This window comes from Diabrotica virgifera, chromosome 3, assembly GCF_917563875.1.
Source record: "Diabrotica virgifera virgifera chromosome 3, PGI_DIABVI_V3a".
In the NCBI taxonomy this organism is placed as follows: domain Eukaryota; kingdom Metazoa; phylum Arthropoda; class Insecta; order Coleoptera; family Chrysomelidae; genus Diabrotica; species Diabrotica virgifera.
In genome coordinates, this window is record NC_065445.1 from 78,820,454 (window position 1) to 78,840,353 (window position 19,900).

Below are 19,900 nucleotides of genomic sequence, written 5' to 3' on the forward strand. Positions count from 1 at the left end.
CAGGTTGTTCATTATATAACAAAGGCTGTATTTTCTCTGATCACTTCATATAAAATTTAAATTATGTTATATTCGTAATTATACGTTATTATTATCTTCTTTGCCTATATGCAATAAAGTTTATTTGCCCCTTTTTTAGTTTTCTATGGACGCCTTTGGTTGCAATGAAAAATGATTTTAACACCTTAGCCATATCTCATGAGTTGTCTGGTTAAGGTAAAGTAAGGAAATAAAAGAAGAAAAAAAAGAATGTGCCCTCGTTACATAGAGGGCAACTAATATTGTACCGGTGGGGAAAATATATAAAACAAGACCAATTATTGCAACTTGACAATTAAACAGTTTAAGCAACATTTTCTTTATTTTATACTTGGTACACAACCTAATTTTTTTTTAAAATGTATAAACTTGTAAGTATTATTTTGTTTTAATATTAGTTGGTTTAATTTTCGATAATTGTTGTTAAAAGTATAATAATAATAATATCATATTGTAAATTTTCCTTCTGCTTTTTTTGTAGACATGACTCATTTTTTTTGTGTAGACATGTCTGTTTTTTCAATGTGTCTTCAGGAAGTTGTAGTTCTCTCGTTTTCGTGGTCTTCCCACTGATTGTGGGAACGTCTTCCTATTGGAGAACCGTCTCTCGCCGTCTCTATGTGGTTCATTCCATTCTACTCTTCCGTTTCTTACCCAGTTATTAATGTTCTCCATCTTGCATCTCCGTCGTATATCTATACTTCTAGCTCTGTCCCATAGTGTCTTACCATCGATTTTTTGAAGGGTTTTCATCTCTGCTGTCTCTAGCATTCTTTTTATCTTCTGTGTATCAGGTCGCGTTTCTGCCGCGTATGTAATTATCGGTCTGATGACTATTTTGTAAATTCTGCCTTTCATTTCTGTTGCGATATTTTCATTTCTCCATATTTAAACCGGGAGATATTAACAGAAACAGAACTTCAACCACGATTTTCTGAATGTTTAACTGCACTTATCCCTTGGAAAATTCTTTGGAAAATTTTCACCCTGGTTCCGTGATTTTCTGAGTCATAAAATAAATTTTATTATAAAATAAATAATTTAAGTAGACATTATTCAAAATGGCAGGGTGTTTAGTTACACCTTTTTTACTATACATAGTTAAAAAATATGTAAGAAAATTCGTGGTAAGTTACACGATTTTCTGAGTTATGCCATTTTGCACATATCTAAAGATTGTTAGTATAAATCTCTTTACAAAGAGGCAGGATGGTTGTATAGTTATTTCGTATATAAAAATAAAATTTTAAATGTGTAAAATTATTGCAGGTTGTTATACAAACATATTCATATCACCACAATTTTCTGAGTCATGCCATGTCGAGTATGCTTAAAAACACAGGATAACCGCAGAGATATTTAATACATAAAAATTATTTTTTATATCGTTAAAACAATCCTACGGTATTAAATATTATTTTCCTGAGTAACGTCTCGGATTTTTTACACACCTTTCAAATCTAATACCAAACTGTAACATTTTTGTTTTAAGCAATTAAATTATATTTTTATCTAAATAAACGCAATAAAAGTAATAGGTAATGTAAAAGTAAAGAAAATCAATAATTTTTACAATTTATTGGTTATAGTAGGAAATGTAATTATACCGGGTGTCCAGAAACTCTCCTAACAAACGAAGACCGGAGATTCCTCAGATAATTTTAAGAAAATTTAACTAAGAACTGTTTAAAGATGGCGTATTGTAATTAGTTTTTTTTTAAATAGCTCCAGAACGCTTCTATTTAGAAAAACGAAAACTTCTACACCTATTTATCTTCCAGAGATAAATCGATTCCATTAATTGTCAATTTTTAGTACCGGTCATAGGCGTCCGTTTTGGGTAGGGAAACGGATATTTTATCGCATAACTTTTCTGTGTTTAATTTTAAGCATTTTTGACACTGGATTATTAAATTCTGGGGTATTCTTGTACTAAAAGTTACTCTTGCTTTAGGTCGGTAGGATACGCCGTGTTCTAGAAAATTCCATTGAAAAATTTTTCGTTTTTTGAATAAAAAAAAAAAAAAAATTAAAAAATCTATTTAGAAAAACGAAAACTGGTACGTTTATTTCTCTTCCAGAGATGAATCGATTTTATTAATAATTGTAAATTTCTAGTACCGGTCATAGGCGTCCGTCTTGGATAGATCAACGGATATATTTTATCTCATAACTTATTGGTATTTAATTTTTAAGTAGTTTTGACAGTAGAGTATTAAATTATGAAGTATTCTAGTACTAAAAGTTACTCTTGCTTTAAGTCGGTAAATACTCCGTTTTTTTAAGTTTTTTTTCAAAATTTTTTATATTTAAAATACGAAAAATTTAAAATTGATTTTTCTGGAAAACGGTGCATCCTATTGACTCAAAGCAAGAGTACCTTTTAGTACTAGAATACATCACAATTTAATAATCTAGTGTCAAAAATGCTTAAAAGTTAAAGACAAAAAAGTTACGCGATAAAATAACCGTTGCCCTACCCAAAATGGACTCCTATGACCGATACTAGAGATTCGCAATTGATGAAATCGATTCATTTCTGGAAGATAAAAAGGCGGACCAGTTTTTGTCTATCGAAATGGAAGCGTTCTGGAGATATAAAAAACTAATTACAAGGCGCCATCTTCAAAGAGCTCTAGCTCCCTTAGGACATTTTTGGATTAGGTGAATTGTGTTAAATGGTCTTAAATTTATCTTAGCAATCTTAAAATTATATACAGGGTGTTTCATTTAAGAAAACATAAGTTTGTGTCACCCTGTCAATACTTATAGCCCTGTATATTAGAAAATATTTTTAAATCATGGTCCTATATTTGCCTTACGTTTTACCTAAATAACTTTTTTTCGTATCTCTTACGACAAACGAGTAATTGGACCTTGTCACACTAATGCCCCACCCTCTATACGAAATAACTATAAAACCATCCTGCCTCTTTGTTAGTGTTAGTAGACTTATATTAAGATTCTTGAAACATATGCAAAAGGGCATGACTTAGAAAATCGTGGTATTTTTCACGAATTTTCTTACAAATCTAGGACTCCTGCCGTCTTACAAGAACCGTTTAACCTTCCTGCAGAGTACCGAAAAAGTATTAATTGCATTTGAGTATTATAACTTTTTAAAGGCAGGACTCAGAAAATCACGGAATCAGGGTGAAAATTTTCCGCAGAATTTTCCAAGGGACAAGTATACTTAAACAGTAGGAGACGTCATGCCAACATTTTTTTGATCATTTTGAAATCAATATGTTTAATTTATTTAGTTGGCAGGACCCAGAAAATCATGAAAATTTCATTATTTTCCTTGCATGTTTGTATACATATATACTCCGTTAGTCCGTTTGCAACCCTCCTGCCCAAACAATTTTCTTCATAAAATCCATAGTATCCTGTCATTCTACGGATATGGCAGGAATTCATCGCAAAACCCTATTTTTATTTTTTGGGAAAATCTAATTTTTACAGGAAAATGTCACAGAAAATTTGTGGATGTTTCCACAAATTGTAGCTAGATAGTATGATGCCTAGGTATTTAAATTGCATTACATATTCAATTATTTGACACTACAGCTCTAATTTACATCTTAATAGATTTGCTATTATAACCATGCATTTTATCTTTTTTGGTAAAATTAACATGCTAAAATTTTCTAGCGGTTATATTAAATTAGTGCAGCATACGATGTAAATCATCTTCACTTTGACAGATTAGTATTGCATCGTCTGTATAGCAGATTATTTTAAGTAGTTTTTCTACAATTTTTAGTTCTTACTTTTTTTATTATTTCATCTACGATCAGGTTGAACAATAGAGGATTTAGGGAATCCCCCTGTCTTATCTCATGCCAGCTTCAATTAAGACAGTTAGTTCTTCTTCTACTTTTACTTTGATTGTGTTGTTCTGGTAGATATTTTCGATTGTTTTAATTAGTCCTAGAGGTACTTTAATTATTCCTAGAGGGTAGAAGGAGTCGCGGAAGAAGACGCATCTCCTGGTTAAACAATTTGAGAGCTTGGTTTAATTGCACTTCTGCTGATCTCTTTAGAGCAGCGGTATCGAAAGTGCGAATTGCCGTGATGGTTGCCAACCTTCTTAGAGGAGATGGTACATGAAGAAGAAGAAGAGGTACCTCTCTTGCGTACAATAAAAGGATAACGTCTTTTATTTTTACCATGTCAAATGCCTCTTTAAGGTCCACGAAACACAGATACGCCGGTTTGTTGTATTCTAATCATTTCTCTTGAACCTGCCTCATATAACGTTATTTCATGATCTTCCCGACCTAAAATCTTGTTGTTCTTCTGCTAATGTTATAATTTTATTCACTTTGTTTTTTGTCACTTTGGTTGTTAATTTTAATGTTGTGTTAAATAAATTAATTCCTCTGTAATTCTCTGGGTCCGATTTGTCTCCCTTTCTGGAGAAGCTTTTTGAAGTGACGTATTACGATGCTTGATCTTCATTCTTGTGATATTCTGTTTGGTTCTAATATTTTTTGGATTAGTTTTAATAGTTGTTTGGTCAGATATTCTGCTCCGTACTTTAAGAGGTCATTCAATATTCTATCCTTTCCTGGTGATTTTCTAATTTTTAGTTTTCTTATTAATTTTTTTATTGCGATAATAAACATCTTATTCTTTCTCTTCCTCTTCATAAGCAATTCTGCTTGTTCATTGGCGGATTGATACCTCTATGGAATATTGTCACTTTATCTTTTACGCGTTAGGCTGATACTTCTTCTTTGCCTGCAGTTTTGTTGGGTGGATCAATTAGCTCGACAGAAGTATTGCCGCTCCCAAACCCAGATAAAGAGGGGGTTTACAGCCAGGCTAACTCCCTACTAATAGACTTTAAAACCATACAGCTTATAGAAACAGCATTATACCACAATAAACATATTTGCAAAAAAATGCCACGAAATATCTGTTATAGTTATATATTGATTATATTTTTTTCTCAGATCGTTCTCGCTATGGTCCTCTACACCGTCAGCGCTGGTGTCATTCTAGACCACAAACCTGCCGTCATTGTACACCATGGAGCTACATCTCATCAAAACAGCAACTCGCTTTCAGTCCACCCTGTTCCTGTTGTTGCTCATAAAGTGGCCGTTGCTCATGTTGCTCATGCTCCAGTAATCGCACATGCTCCAATTGCTGTTGCTCACGCACCCGTAGCCGTTGCACATGCTCCTGTCCTACATCATGCTGTGCTTCATCATTAGGGTCTACACTTGAAGCATCGAAGCATGCAAAGAGATGAGCAACGATTTTATTTATTTATGTATATTATGTAATATAGAATTTAAAATATGAAATCCAATATTTTTATTATTCATGCTTACTCGGTGAACTTCTTACCCTCTTTGAATTAACAAATAATAATATTATGCTAATGCTAAGTTATTGACTGAGTTGTATTCACTCTTTAAGTTAAGATGAAATAAATAAGTTCATTAAAAGTTCAAATTGATGCTGATTCACGTAGATCAAAGCTTCAAAGCAACCATCTACTGAATGGGTTGCACTATATCGTTGCTAATTTAAGAACCTCTTTTTAGACGCAGGCTGAGACATATACTTTACATTGCGCAATTTGCGCAGTAAATGACACAATACCGGCGTTGTTTAAACTAAGGGAATAAGAAATGCGCATAAACCACCTTTCTAAGCCAGAAAAAATGCGCACCTTGATAAATAAACCTCAGCATAGGAGACATCTCAATGAAATTAGCCAAGATGTCGATAATATAGCGTAGAACTATTGGTTGACATCAGGAAAGATGTTTCCCGAGACACAGAGTTTTCTACTTGACTTTAAGGAGTTATTACTACTAAACAATACCTGAAATATACTGTCAAAGACACTCAAGTGGAAAACGAAGTGTAAGCACAAGACACCATCCGTGATTTTACCGGAAGCTGCCATGCACTTCTACGAACCGATCATCTCCCTTATTATCAATACGTTCGTGATCCAATCTGATTACATAATTACAAAAAATAAATTTCTGTAATTCTGTTTTATTAAGGGCCGCACATTATCCACCAGACAGCATGAAATCACGTAAAGTTATATCCTTTGGAGTTTGATGGGTCAGGAAAACAAGTTGGTTTTAAAATGAAGTACAAGTATATAAGCGTTACAAGTAGTGGAATTTATACACATCCGTATTTAGGCACTCATCCCAGATACCTAAGGTATCAAAAAGATTAAGGTCTGGTGGGACTCTTTCTGTTTTGTCCATGTTATCCGTGTTGTCGAGACCTAGGTGACTTGATACGTCGGAGTATCATCCCAAAATTTTCTTACCCATCTGGAAGTCGAAAGTAGCACCGCTTTCTGCATAGTCATATTATGTCATATACAATTGTTCACATAGACCCAGCTGTTTTTTAGGAGGTATTTCGGAATATCACCAGTAGTAGATAGAATAATAGGTTCTGTCTTGGTACTTTACGTTCTCCATTGTGTTCTTATTTGTATTTTTAGATACAGTGAAACCCCGATAAGTCGGCCCCCGATAACCCGGAAGTCTGGCTAACCCGGACCGATTTTCATCAGACAAACATTTCAACAATAAAAATGTATGAATTATGTTAAAAAATTTTATCTGTAGCCGCTTCTGGAATGTCTTAAAAATATCGAATTTCATTGATAAAATGCCCAGGATCTTCGCTTCGACCATAATATAATATTTGAGAGATAATGGGTATTTGTGTAATTTGAACTATATGATAGTAAAAATGACTCATGGCACACGGCGGCGGCGGCAGAGCGACGTTTATTATCTCGGGCTATCTACAACAACAGGCACCTGTTATTCCTTTATTTATTTCCAACTGTCTTAGCATTATCTCACAATAAAACACTGAAAAACGTTTGTTTTTCTATACTTCCACAAAATTTATTACGACTATGTTATTACTACAGCTGTTTCGGCAAAGTGCCTTTCTCAAGTGATATATTTTACAATGTGTTTGCCTTTTTAAGTCTTTAACTGAAGAGGTTGAGGAGTGGGGAGCTGTTTGTCTCGAGTTGGTCATTCAGAATTATATCTGTATTTTTCAATTTATTAATTTCCATTGATTCTAAAAGTGATAGCTTAAGGCCTTTATTTTGAATATGTAGAATTTGAAACTCTTCATTGAAAGAATGATTATGATCTAGAAGGTGAAGTGCGTATGTAGAAGTGTCTGTTTTTCTATTGTTGAAAGCCCTTTTGTGTTCTGCTATCCGTTTGTCAAAGGTTCTGCCAGTTTGACCGATGTAAGTTTTCGGACAGTCACCACAAGTTAGTTTGTACACACCACTCTGTAGTTGCTTTCTCTTTCGGCTTTTATTGTTTTTAATATGTTTGCTTAAGTTGTTGTTAGTTCTGAAAGCTGGTGTTATTCCTTTCTTTTTTATGTATCTGGCTATTTTTGTTGTTATTTTGAATGAATATATATTTCATGTTATTTCAATTATTATTACGGACTTTATCTATAAGTATACCGTATTTTATTAATTTTTACCATACTCTCCGGCTAACCCGGATTTTCGATAACCCGGATCGGCCGCGGTCCCGATAAACAATTTATTATAAGCGATTCGGGAAATTGTTTTATTATATAAGTTATTTAATAATAACAATTTCCGGCCTACTTGGAAAATAAAAAAAATACATGGTAAGGGAATCCAAACGAGGATTTTGCAGTTACTCGAGCGCGTCAGATTATCATATGGGGAGATTCCTGGTACCCTGCAGATGTGCCTCTACCATATATTGACTCTTAACACAGGGGAGTTCGTTAAGGTGGTCCGAACAAAAATATATATCCTTAGAAAAACTCGAAATTGTCAGATTAAGATAAGGTAAGTTAAAGAAATGGGCGAGTCAAAAAGTTTCACAAAAATAAAGCAGATATTTCGCGAAATGAACGTCAGATCGAAAAACTAAAAAATACGTGTTCAGTATTTTTAAAAAATCTATCGAATGATACCCCATACGGAAAGGGTGGGGGGAGGGGTAAAATTAAAATTTTAAACACGAACCCCGCGATATTTCGCGAAATGAACATCAGATCGAACTGCAAAATGTATTTATTCAATATTTTTGAAAAATCTATCGAATGGTACTAAACACGACCCCCCCCCCCCACGGAGGTGGGGGAGGGGGTTTAATTTAAAATCTTAAATAGGAGCCCCAAGTTTTTATTACAGATTTGGATTCTTTACGTAAAAATAAGCAACATTCTTCAAAAGCATTCTTTTATTCGAGACATTTTTTCGAAATATGCATAGATGGTGCTTTAATCGGAAAAAAGGATTGTTGGAAATGGAAAATTAAGTTAAAAAATGGAAAGTCCCCACTAAAATGGAAAACTTTACTTAACTTTTTTTGGTTTTAGGGCCTAATAATCACAACCCAATAGATTCCCATAACGCTCGAGTGACTGCAAATTTAGCATGCTTTCCTCCCCTACTATTAGAACTTTGAAAAAAATATAAAAAATAAAAAAATATAGAATCGAATAAAAAAGGTTTGGTGCGGTAGTAATGCAAAAAAATTAGTCGTGATCTGCTGATGGGGGTAAACCGCTCGTCTAATGGTGCACTTATTTCTACTAGTCACCAACGTTCTTCCTTGGCATGAAAGATATTTCAATAAACAGATTTATATATAGCAATTATTTAAAAATTATATATTAACTGAAATAATTAGTGATTACAGTAGTTGATATCATAAAGTCCTTATTTTAACGATTGTTATACCAATAATGTTTAAGAGCCAGATCTGTCCAAGCAACTATTAAAACAAATCCAAAAAATAATAGAACGAAACAGAATACCACAAGAATGGAGATCAAGAATCCTAACACCTCTCCTCAAAAAGTGAGACAAATCACACCCGGAGAATTACAAAGGGATCTATTACATACAACATTAGAATTAACAACCAAATTGATAACAAACACACTGAATAAAATTATATCGTTAGCAGAAGAACAACAACGTTTTAGGTCGGGAAGATCATGCACCGTCGCGTCGCGTCGTTATATTTATAATGATGCAAGTTCAAGAGAAATCATTAGAATACAACAAACCGGCATATTTATATTTCGTGGAGCTTAAGAACGCATTTGATAGGGACAAATTAAAGGATGTTATTCATTTATTATACAAAAGAGGACCTCTATGAATAATTAAAACGATCTAAAATTAGGGGTCGCCAACTTCTTGAAAACTTCAAGATCTTGTCTTGATCTTGTCTTGATTTCAAGACAAGATCAAGACAAGAAGTAATTTTAGATTTCAAGACAAGACAAGAAATTTTATGTCAATACCAAGATATATTGTCAAGAAAACCAGAAATCTTGAAATATCTTGACTAGCTAATAATAAAAACTAGATTTTATTTTAAATATTAAATTTAGCCCATTTTTAAATCGGAATTGATAAGCCATGAATTAAGGCAGATAACACTTCTTATGAAGTCAACGCCTAGCTGATTTCTTGGATTTGTTTGAAACTATTTGTTTTGTTTTCTCTAGAAAATAGCCTTTCCGCAGGTACAGATGTTACTGGCGTTCCGAGAAAATCCTTGGCCATTTTCGATAATGACGGTAGATATTTTCGTGTCTTCTCCACCAATCAAGTATGTATATGTATATTTTCAGAATCTTCTGACCTAGGCTCATTTAAGTATTTTTCAATTTCATACTTCCAAGATTGTAAGTTATCATTATCAGCTTTCTTAAACATGTAAGTAATATCTAAATCAAATTCGTTATCTCGTTTTTTCAGACTAAGTACTGGCTCTGGTATTGGATTCTATATACATCATTCTGAGATTTATTAAAGTAGTTAGCTTTAAATATTTGTTCAAATTTTTGTACTGCCTCTGATTATAGAAGCTTTTCCCAAGATGAAGAGGAAAATGCCTCTACTTTATGGCGAGGATTCAAAATAACAACAATACAGTATATCCAATTAATTTTGTTATAGTGTTTCAGTATTTTATCTCTCGCAGCTTGAATGCAGTAAATTAATTGCTCATCGGTAGCGTCTCTATCAATTTTATTATTAAGTTCATGAGCCCATATTTCCAGTTTGTCCAAAAGTAAATTTACTCCAATTACCACCAATGGGAGTGTGCAATATTTTTCCGCTTCGAGAATCGAAGAAAGTGTTTTAAACCTTCTCAGATACCTACTGACAAAATTTACTGATCAGAACTATTCTTTATCTAACATTTTCCAATTATTTAGATTTTGGTTGTCGTGACAAAATATAGTTTTAAGCATTTTTTACATTTAAGCCCCATGTTAGAGTCTCGAAAGTTGAATGCCATCTTGTAGGCACATCTAGTTCTGGCATAGTCATCTTACAATTTATGGCATCGCAAGCACTGTTAGTTTAAGTTGCATTTGCCCTGAGTTTTTGATTTTTCTTACAAGGTATTTAATTTTACTTACAGGAGTGTTAAAATCTAAAGTAGTAGCATTTATAGTATTTTCTACTTCAATCTCATCCTCCAAATAATCAAAATCCTTTTCGATGTCTAAACTGTTTCGATTTGGCTCAGCCGTTTTTATGAAATCTTGGACAGCTAAGCTTAGAATATGTGCGAAACCTACAAAATGCTTATTGTAAGCATGCAACTACACATCAATTTTGGGTTCGTCAGGAAACAAATGCAGATCAGGAACTCCCCCCAGTGGCAGTGGAGACCGTGTTAGCACGCAACGCAATAAAAAGGTCGTCGTCGAATCACCCGACCGGGTAATCAAGAAATTTCAAGATCTTGAAATTTCTTGAGCCAAGACAAGATATAAGATGCCAAGAAAACGTCAAGACAAGATTTTTTTAAATTTCTTGATTTTTTCTCAAGACAAGACAAGAAGTTGTTGTCAAGACAAGAATTCTTGTCTTGTCGACCCCTATCTAAAATATCTACCAGAACAATACAGTAAAAGTAAAACTAGAAAAATAAATAACTGACCTAATTGAAGCTGGCAATGAGAAAAACAGGGGAATACCTGAGTCCTCTAATGTTCAACCTGATCATGGATGAAATAATAAAAAAAGTAAGAACTAAAAAAGGATCAGTGGGAGAAAAACAAATTAAAATAATATGTTATGCAGATGATGCAATACTAATTTCTCAAAGTGAAGATGATGAACAAACAGAGCAGTAAAGACGATCAGTCGGAAGACTATGAAAAGGATGGAATGGCCACTTACTGGAGACCCATTGAAAAACAGAGTCATTTCTACACAAAAATAAGAAGAGGAAGCACTACCATATTTATTAACAATAAAAAAATGTTTCACAAATTTTAAATGTTTATCACTCTTATTGTTCCTGTACAACTTTTCAATGACAAATGTGTAATCGACAAAGTCCTTACCCTACACATATACTCTACCGTAGAAACATTTCGAAACGTTTTACGAGTTTAAGACCAATCTAAGTAGGAAGACATTTTTCAAGTAGTAGTAAGTCAATTTTAGACGTGCTGTTAGCATGCTAAGAAGTTTTGTAAAAATATTTATCAGACCGGCGGGATGTTGCGACATATGCCGTATAGTCACAATTAATAATACACTACAATCGAACATTTTGCTTAGCGAACAACAAAAATTAGGATAAATCGGTCAAGTGAATTGACTGCCTGACTCAAATAGGAAAAATGTTTGGTTGAAAAACAGGGTCGGTTAAGAAAATTGTGTCCATGGCTATGAGATTTCAATTTAACTTTATTGTTGCAGTATCTTAGCTGAAAGAAAGTTTGAGAATAAAGAGACTTGGTGGTGGTCAAACGAAGTACAAGAAAAAATAAAAGGGAAGAGAAAATTATATAAAAAGAGGCAAGAAGGTCGGACACAGATCTTCAAAACCATACGCTCGCAAAAAAGGAAGCGAAAATAGCAGTAGTAAAAGCTAAACACAAGTGTACACAAATATATACGATTCAATTGATACGAGGGAAGGTGAAACAAAGATATATAAACAGAGAGCAAAGAAAGCAAAAGATTTTAATCAGATTAGATGTGTCCGAGACGAAAATAATGAAATACTTACTAATTTACGAAAAGGATGACAAAAAGAGATGGAAAACATACTTCAGCAGTGAATTGAATGCAGAATATGACAGAAAGCCAGTTGAGCTAGCCGAGAGAGTCACAGTAATGGTCACCAAAAAAACAAACGCGGAAGTGGTTCAAGCACTTCAAAAAATAAAGAAAGGAAAAGCAGTTAGACCAGATGATATTCCTGGGGAAGTATGGAAAGCATTAGGAGAGACAGGAGCGAGTTGGCTAACAGGTTTATTCAATAGAATTATGGAAGTTGGTAAAATGCTAGACGAATGGAGAAGCAGTGTATTAATATTACCTGTTTACAAAAACAAAGGAAGATATTTAACAATATACAAACTACAGGGCCATAAAACTACTTTGTCACACCATGACACCATGAAAATATGAGAGAGTAATTATTGATAGACGGATACGTGAAGAAACCGAAATATCCGATAATCAATTTAGGATTGTGTAGGGTAAATCAACAAGCTCAAAAGATCCCTGGCAGAGGGCCAGTTTCCATCACAGTTTAAGAAAGCCTATGTGAAACCCAGACACAAACCTGGTGATAAGTCATTTGTTCGTAATTATCGTTAAATTACAATTCTTTCTGCCATTCCTAAGATTTTTTAAGCCCTGGTAACTGATTTCTTGACGGATAATTTGAAAAATCAACTACATACTGCTCAACATGGTTTTCTGCCTGGCCGTTCTATTTCGACCAACCTTCTTCTTTACACGGATCATATTGTAAATGCTTTCATGGACGGTTAACAGGTGGATTCCATTTATACTGATCTGCCCAAAGCGTTAGAAAAGGTAGATCATTGCCTTTTATTGCATAAATTGGAATGTTTTGGTGTGAGTGGTACCCTTCTTTGCTGGTTGAAAACTTACTTGCGGGACAGGTCTTTATGTGTCAAACTGAATGGTTTCACTTCTAATGAGTATTTTCCACTCTCAGGAGTGCCTCAGGGGTCCCACTTGGGACCTTTATTGTTTGAAGTTTTTATTGACGATGCTATTAAATCATTGACTGACTGCGAAGTGCTGGCATATGTCGATGACATAAAGTTGTTTTGTTCTGTTCGGGATTACTCTGATTGTGCTAGGCTACAGAAATCTCTCGACTTAATTGCGAATTGGCGACAGATTTGTCATTAATCGTGACAAGTGTCAGGTTATCCAGTTTCATCGATCAGTGGAAATGGTAGATTTTAATTACAATTTGGATGGTTTTTTGATTGAGAGAGTCACTAGCGTCAAGGATATTGGTGTCATTTTTCAGAAAGACATCTTTTAATTTGCATAATAATTTTATTTGTAATAAGGCTCTTAGGCAGCTAGGGTTTATTAAGAGGCATACAAGGGATTTTCATAACATTTCTTCGCTGAGAATTTTATACTGTTCTCTGGTCCGATCTCAACTTGAAAATTCCACTATAATCTGGTCTCCCTTAGTCCAATCCTCTGTTCAAAAGTTGGAGAGAGTCCAAAAACGGTTCTTTATGCACTGTGCCTTTAAACTACACAGACCTTATTCATATTCTGATATGATGAGATACTTAGAACTTGATCCTCTGTCTACTAGACGAGTAAATGATACATTCACCTGAACTGCTTCAATTGGTTTGTTTCCACATTCCTTCCCGTGTCCTTCGTGAGAATACACTATTGCATATTCCTTTTCATCGAACTAATTATTCTGTGAATATAGGTCTGGTCAGACTTCTTGTTCATGCTAATCGGTTGTCTCATGAGACAGATTTTTTTAACTTGTCCTTAAGTGCCTTTAAACAATCTCTGAAGCGTTAAATTTAATTGTAATTCTATATACATATTGATTTTATGATTTTGTATTTTATTTATTATTTGTTTGTAATGTTTATATTACAAATGTTGCTTAATTGTATATTTTTTGTCAATGGGCTTGCCCCGTTTATTAACAATAAATAAAATAAATAAATCAACAGATGTAATGTTCATTATAAGGCAGTTGATGGAAAAAGACAGTAATAAAGAAACAAACGCTCATATGGTATTCATTGATCTTGACAAAACATATGAAAGAGTTAATATTAATGTTTGTTTGATATTTGTTTTGCCCATGATATTTTCCACATTCTTCGAACACTAGTTCTAATTTATATTCTAAGTTTCCCATTGCATAATCCTATTTTCATGTTATTGAAAGCGCTTCTGGCAATCATAATGAGTTGTTTTTTTTTCGAGGCTGCGGTCCCATTGCTTATCCTGGGTACTTTCTGTAAAGATTTTTCTTTAACGTAGATTATTTCGTCTTCAATCTTGTTCTTACTGACAATCATGATTTTTGTTTTTTTTTTGTGTTCTGAAATTATAATTATATTATAAATATATTATATATCACAAATATATAATTTTTATGACGAATCTTAAAATAAAAAACCATGGTAATTTTTTTATCCATTCTATTTCCAAAATATCAAAATTAACAGCTTCTAGCCTCTTTTTCCGTGCTCGTCCTCTTATCTTCTTTCTTTCCCCTCTCAGCAGCGAGTCCTTTGCCCACCTTTCGTCAGCCATTCTCGTAAGATGACCTAACCATATAAGTTTCTTTGTTTTGACGATCTAGCTAATATCTGGTTTCTGGTACTTACAGCTCTCTGATCTCTGCATTTGTTCGTCTCCTCTAAACGTCTTCATTATCTCTTACTCCCCCGAATATCTTCCTCTGAACGCTCCGCTCCCAGATGTTCAGCATATTTTCTTGATTTTTGTTCATAACTCATGATCACTTTCGGTGTAGCAATACTCTTTACTCTATTTGTTTGTGGTAGTCTTCAGTTGTGTGTCTGCATATGTGGTCTGTCCCATCTCTATATACTTTGTTTTTTACTCTTTAATAATCAGTCCATACTGCTTAGCCTTCGCTTTAAAGAGTTTGAAAATCCTCAGCAGTTCTGTTTCAGTTCTTGCTATTAACACTACATCGTCCGCAAAGGCCAGAACCTGGCTTATGTTGTCATAAATCATATCTTTCGTTCGTATTCCACTCTCTCTCAATATTGCCTCCAACATGGAATTGAGTTTTAATTTCAAATGTTCCTGTTAGACTTCCTTCTATCCTTACTCTATTGCCGATCTTCACTAATAAGGTCATTTTTACTAGTCTGATCATCTTTTCCGGAATTCCATATACTTTTAGGGCTTGGTACAGACGCCTTCTTATCACAGAATCGTAAGCTTGTTTGAAAGCTATTAAAGAGAAGGTTTAGGTTTAAGTGTTGCTCGAACGTACTGTTCAGAATTATTTTCAACACGAATATTTGATCTATGGTGGATTTGCCCTTTTTTTATCCTCCCTGGCGAGTAATCCATTTGTTACATCTAGAAGAACAATACCCCCATATTGTTCGCACACTTCTCTCCTTTCTTATGAATGGGACTTTTTGGGAATATTTTATTTTGTATTCTGCAATAATATAGGGATGTCAAATTGTAAATATAAAAAAGAAAATAGTATCTAATGTTTATGACGAATATTAAAATAAAAAATCATGGTAACTTTTTTATCAACTCCATTTCCAAAGTATCTAAAGTACATCTCTGTACAGTAGTAATACGAATAGTAATAAACAAATTTTTTTATTCTTCCATTGCCGAGGACTGCATTTTCAAGTTGTTTTACCTCTCTTGGACGTCCATTGTACTTGGGTAGTGATCTAGTTTAGTAATTTTCATATACTTGAATCATAGATTCGGTGGGGCGGGTCTCAATCCCTATAAAACAACACAACAATTACGAGCAAATCATTGAGTCCAACAGTGTCTTAAGTGAACAACTTTATATTACTCTCAAAATCAAAATGTTCCGAGTGGTAAGTTAGTTTTTGTGAAAATATTGCTGCGGGGTGTTCCAATAACGAAGAATAAATATTTGCCGTTAACTTTTTTGGAATAATAACACATAATTGGAAAATATTTAAGTTATTGAAGATTAACGTTACAATTCTATTCTTTTTTCTTATGTTTGTTTATCAACGATTTCTTATGGCTTTTCAAGTTCGGGTAGATAATCTGTCTGTTCTTCAGGCTTTCCATAATAGTCTTGTCGTATAAAAATATATCACAAAAACATAATTTTTTAAAAATGTGTTAGTCTGATCGACTCATTATATTATGGTGTGTGAAGTTAATATTAATTCTCAAACTTATTTTAGTTTTTCCTCTTGACATTGATGATCATGTCTCCCCCATTCTGGTTATGTGGTTATTCCATTCTTTTTTCTATTAAGTGTCCATTCGTTTATACAGTGTTACAAGGTCTTCTAATGTCTTGACTCCTCTTTCGATCTCTCATCGTATTTCCTGTAATTCTTCTCAGTACTCTTATGTCTGCTGTTTCCAGTAGTCTTTGTGTTGTGGTTGTGTGGGTCTTGTTTCTGATGCATTGGTCTTACACGCTAGCTTTATCCTCTTGAGCCCAAGAAATTTTTTTTTATTATTTTAACAATATTTTCTATTTTCTCTCCTCATTTGTGAAAACAATAAACGAAAATCTATAAAAACTATAAAAAAATTATTTGACAGACATAATATGACAGGTCCAGCATAATGGACATCAGGACTTAGCTTTCATATAATTTAAGTATGAAACTGAAAAAACATTCTGGTTCAGGAGAAATACACATATACATTTTGCATTTTGTAAAAAAGATCTCGTCTTCTTAGTGCATTCAAGAGGTTTAGGCAACGCGATAAAAATTTATATTGCTGACAGTGCATATTGGCACTGTAGATCTTTTTACAGGAATTATGGGCACTTCATCTTCAGATGTCTCCGGTTTTCTTGAAATAGACGCACTAGCTTGTCTCCCACTTGCAGGCTTAACACCTAGAGCTAGTGACCTTCCAACATACAGCTTAAATTCCTGTAAATCCATTTCCTTTGATCATTATCGTTATCTTCACTGACGAAAAAATCGTTATCTGTCAAAATAGCCTCCAATGCACTTTCCATCAATATCCTTTTACTATCTGTAACTAAACTTAGAAAATGTGAGTATGGTAGCATATTTGGCTAACTAAGTTCCTTCTTCTTTTTCTTCTTCTTTTTATATAGACATTACTCTGTCTGTTTTTCAATGTGCCTCCAGTAAGTTGTCATTCCATCTTTTTCGTGATCTTCCCACTGATCGTCTTCCTATTGGGGAACCATCTCTCGCCGTCCGTACTACTCTATTTGTTGTCATTCGGCTTATGTGGTCGTTCCATTCTACTCTTCCGCTTTTCACCCAGTTATTAATGTTGTCTACCTTGCATCTCCTTCGTATATCTGCACTTCTAGCTCTATCCCACAGCGTCTTACCATCGATTTTTCGCAATGTTTTCATCTCTACTGTTTCTAGCATTATTTTTGTCCTTTTTGCTAAAATAAGTCCCAATGTCCAAAATGCTGGACAAAAAGTTTAAAGGACCGCTAACGTATCCAGTCGTAATTATTTTCAAATATATATTTACCTCAAATACGTCCAATCATCAAGTAACATACATTAAAAACAATCAATACTTTAAAGTACAGAAAAACACTACAACTTACTGTATTTTTGTGGAGCCACCATCATAACTTAAAAAGTTTCAACACATGTAACAACAAACTACCGAGGTAGGCGCTGTTGTCGAATTTTTCAAATGAGTAAATTTAACTAATAAATAGCAAGTCCAATATGCTGCAATATAAAACGCAGCGATGCCCAACCCGAATAGTCACCGTGTAATAAATTAGTAAACATTGTCCAGCTGACTGCACCTATGGACTGAGGAGGTTATAAATTCTTGACTTCATCTCAGTGTTAATATGTCGGTTTCGCCATATACATAGTGTTATTAAGGCATCCTGTTAGTCTATTTGCTTTTTGTATTTGATCTCTCACTTCTTTGTCCAGGTATCCGTAACTGGACAGTGTGATTCCAAGGTATTTTATTTCCATTACTTGTTAAATATTTATACCATCAATTTATATTTTACATCTGATTGGTTCTTTAGTGATTACTATTGTTTTCGTTTTGTTTTCTGTGGACTAATCTTTGTAGACTAGCTTGATCTTGGGCTATCAATATTGCGTCGTCTCCGTAACAGAGTATCTTTACTTCTTTGTTTCCCATTCTGTATCCTCTTCCTTTGTTAATGCTTTTGATGATTTCATCCAAAATTAAATTAAAGAGCATAGGACTCAATGAGTCCACCTGTCTTATTCCGCTGCCTATGTTTATAGGTTCTGTAAGTTGTCCATCTATTCTGACTTCCATTTTGTTGTTTTGGTAGGTGTTTTCAATCTATCTATCTTCTGTCTTCGAGCTTTAATCTATCCATCTTTGGGCATAGGACTCCCCTTCTCTTTTCCACTGGTTCTATCCAGCGCTGTGGTCATCCATCTGGATCCGGAATGCTTTTTGAGGTCGTAGCTCCATCTCCTCTGAGGTCTTCCTCTTCCTCTCTTATGTTCCCATTCATCTGCTTATCGGATGGTGTGACCTGCAAATCTCCATTTGAGTTTTGCCACCTGTCTTTCACTTTGGTTACTCCGCTGATCCAGACGTTTCTTTTGCGATCTTTAAATTTTATATGCAGTATCTGTCTTTCCATCGATCTTTGTGCTTTTACCACTTTATAGATATTCTCCTTTGTAAGTGTCATAATATGTACGTCATATGTATGTCAAACTTGGGAGCCATAATATGTGAAAACAGGAAGTACACACTGGTTAAAAATTCGCGTTATAAGATATTGCGGGTATTTTTTGTTTTCAAAATGTAGCATAATTTACCGAATGCTACCCAGGCCAGTCTGATTCGACTTTTTATTTCTGCCGTTTGGTTTTTCTTGCTGAGCGAGATGTTTTTAATAGTGTCTATAATATCTGGGGAACTTCTATATTACACAGACGATGGGTTACATATTTGAGTCTTACTCTGTCAAATGCTTTCTTCAAGTCAATCAGACATAGAAATGCTGGTCTATTATACTCTGGTGATTTCTCAGTAATTTGTTTTATAACGAATATTGCATCTGTACATGATCTTGCAGTAGAAAAATCCTGTTGTTCATCTGCTAAACTTCTCCTGATTCATTAGTTCTTGTAAAATTTTAGTTGTAAGTTTTAGAGTACTAGGTATTTAGCATGTTCACCTCTGTAGCTTTCTGGCTGTTTTTTATTTACTTTTTTGAATAGTAGAATTATTTCGCTCGTTCTCCATTTTCCGGTATTTTTATTTTGCCTTAAAATTTTGTTAATTAATGTTGTTAATTGTTGTGTCATTTATGCTCCACAATATTTCAATAATTCGTTTGGTATTCCCTCTATACCTGCAGCTTTTCTGTTCTTCAGCTTTATTTTAAATACCTACGGAAAAATCATAATATATCAGGATAATACCTGACCAGCCTGGATGATCAAATAATTTTTTCTTTTAAATGTTGATATTGAAACAAATTCTATTCCAAACGAATGTTAGTTAATTATGTTTCATATGTGTTATTAATTATTTTATTAAAGTATATAATATAAATGAAATAAGTATTCTTGTTTCTACAATCAACGGTTATACAAAAGCATTTTCTGACTGCTCCAATATGAAATAATATGTTAAATGCAGCAGTGGATCTGCGGCTTATAATTAGTATTCGCGCGTGAATTGCATCGATGGTACATCCGTAAACGATAGTGTCTTATGGCTCATTAAATTCCATTAATTGATCCATACCGGAAGACATTAAGACACTGGAAAATGGAAATATACATCGTTCTA

At 33.9% G+C, this 19,900-nt stretch overlaps 2 protein-coding genes across 3 annotated transcripts in view; both read left to right on the plus strand.

Moving 5' to 3' along the window:
• LOC114327867 (cuticle protein 64) overlaps positions 1-19,900 on the plus strand; it is a 159,826-nt gene that overhangs the window by 130,996 nt on the left and 8,930 nt on the right. The window contains exon 1 of one of the 2 annotated variants that reach the window (XM_028276579.1): positions 15,818-15,969. The exons of the other annotated variant lie outside the window; for it this stretch is intronic. Within the exon in view, the coding sequence (XP_028132380.1) occupies positions 15,958-15,969 (12 nt within the window). The 5' untranslated portion in view covers positions 15,818-15,957. Of the gene's footprint in view, positions 1-15,817; positions 15,970-19,900 lie in introns of those variants that run through there. 2 annotated transcript variants of the gene reach the window in all.
• Positions 150-5,357, plus strand: LOC114327871 (larval/pupal cuticle protein H1C-like). The gene is made up of 2 exons (XM_028276584.2): positions 150-410; positions 5,001-5,357. The coding sequence occupies exons 1-2, from the start codon at positions 399-401 to the stop codon at positions 5,262-5,264; spliced, it is 276 nt and encodes a 91-aa protein (XP_028132385.1). The 5' UTR covers positions 150-398; the 3' UTR covers positions 5,265-5,357.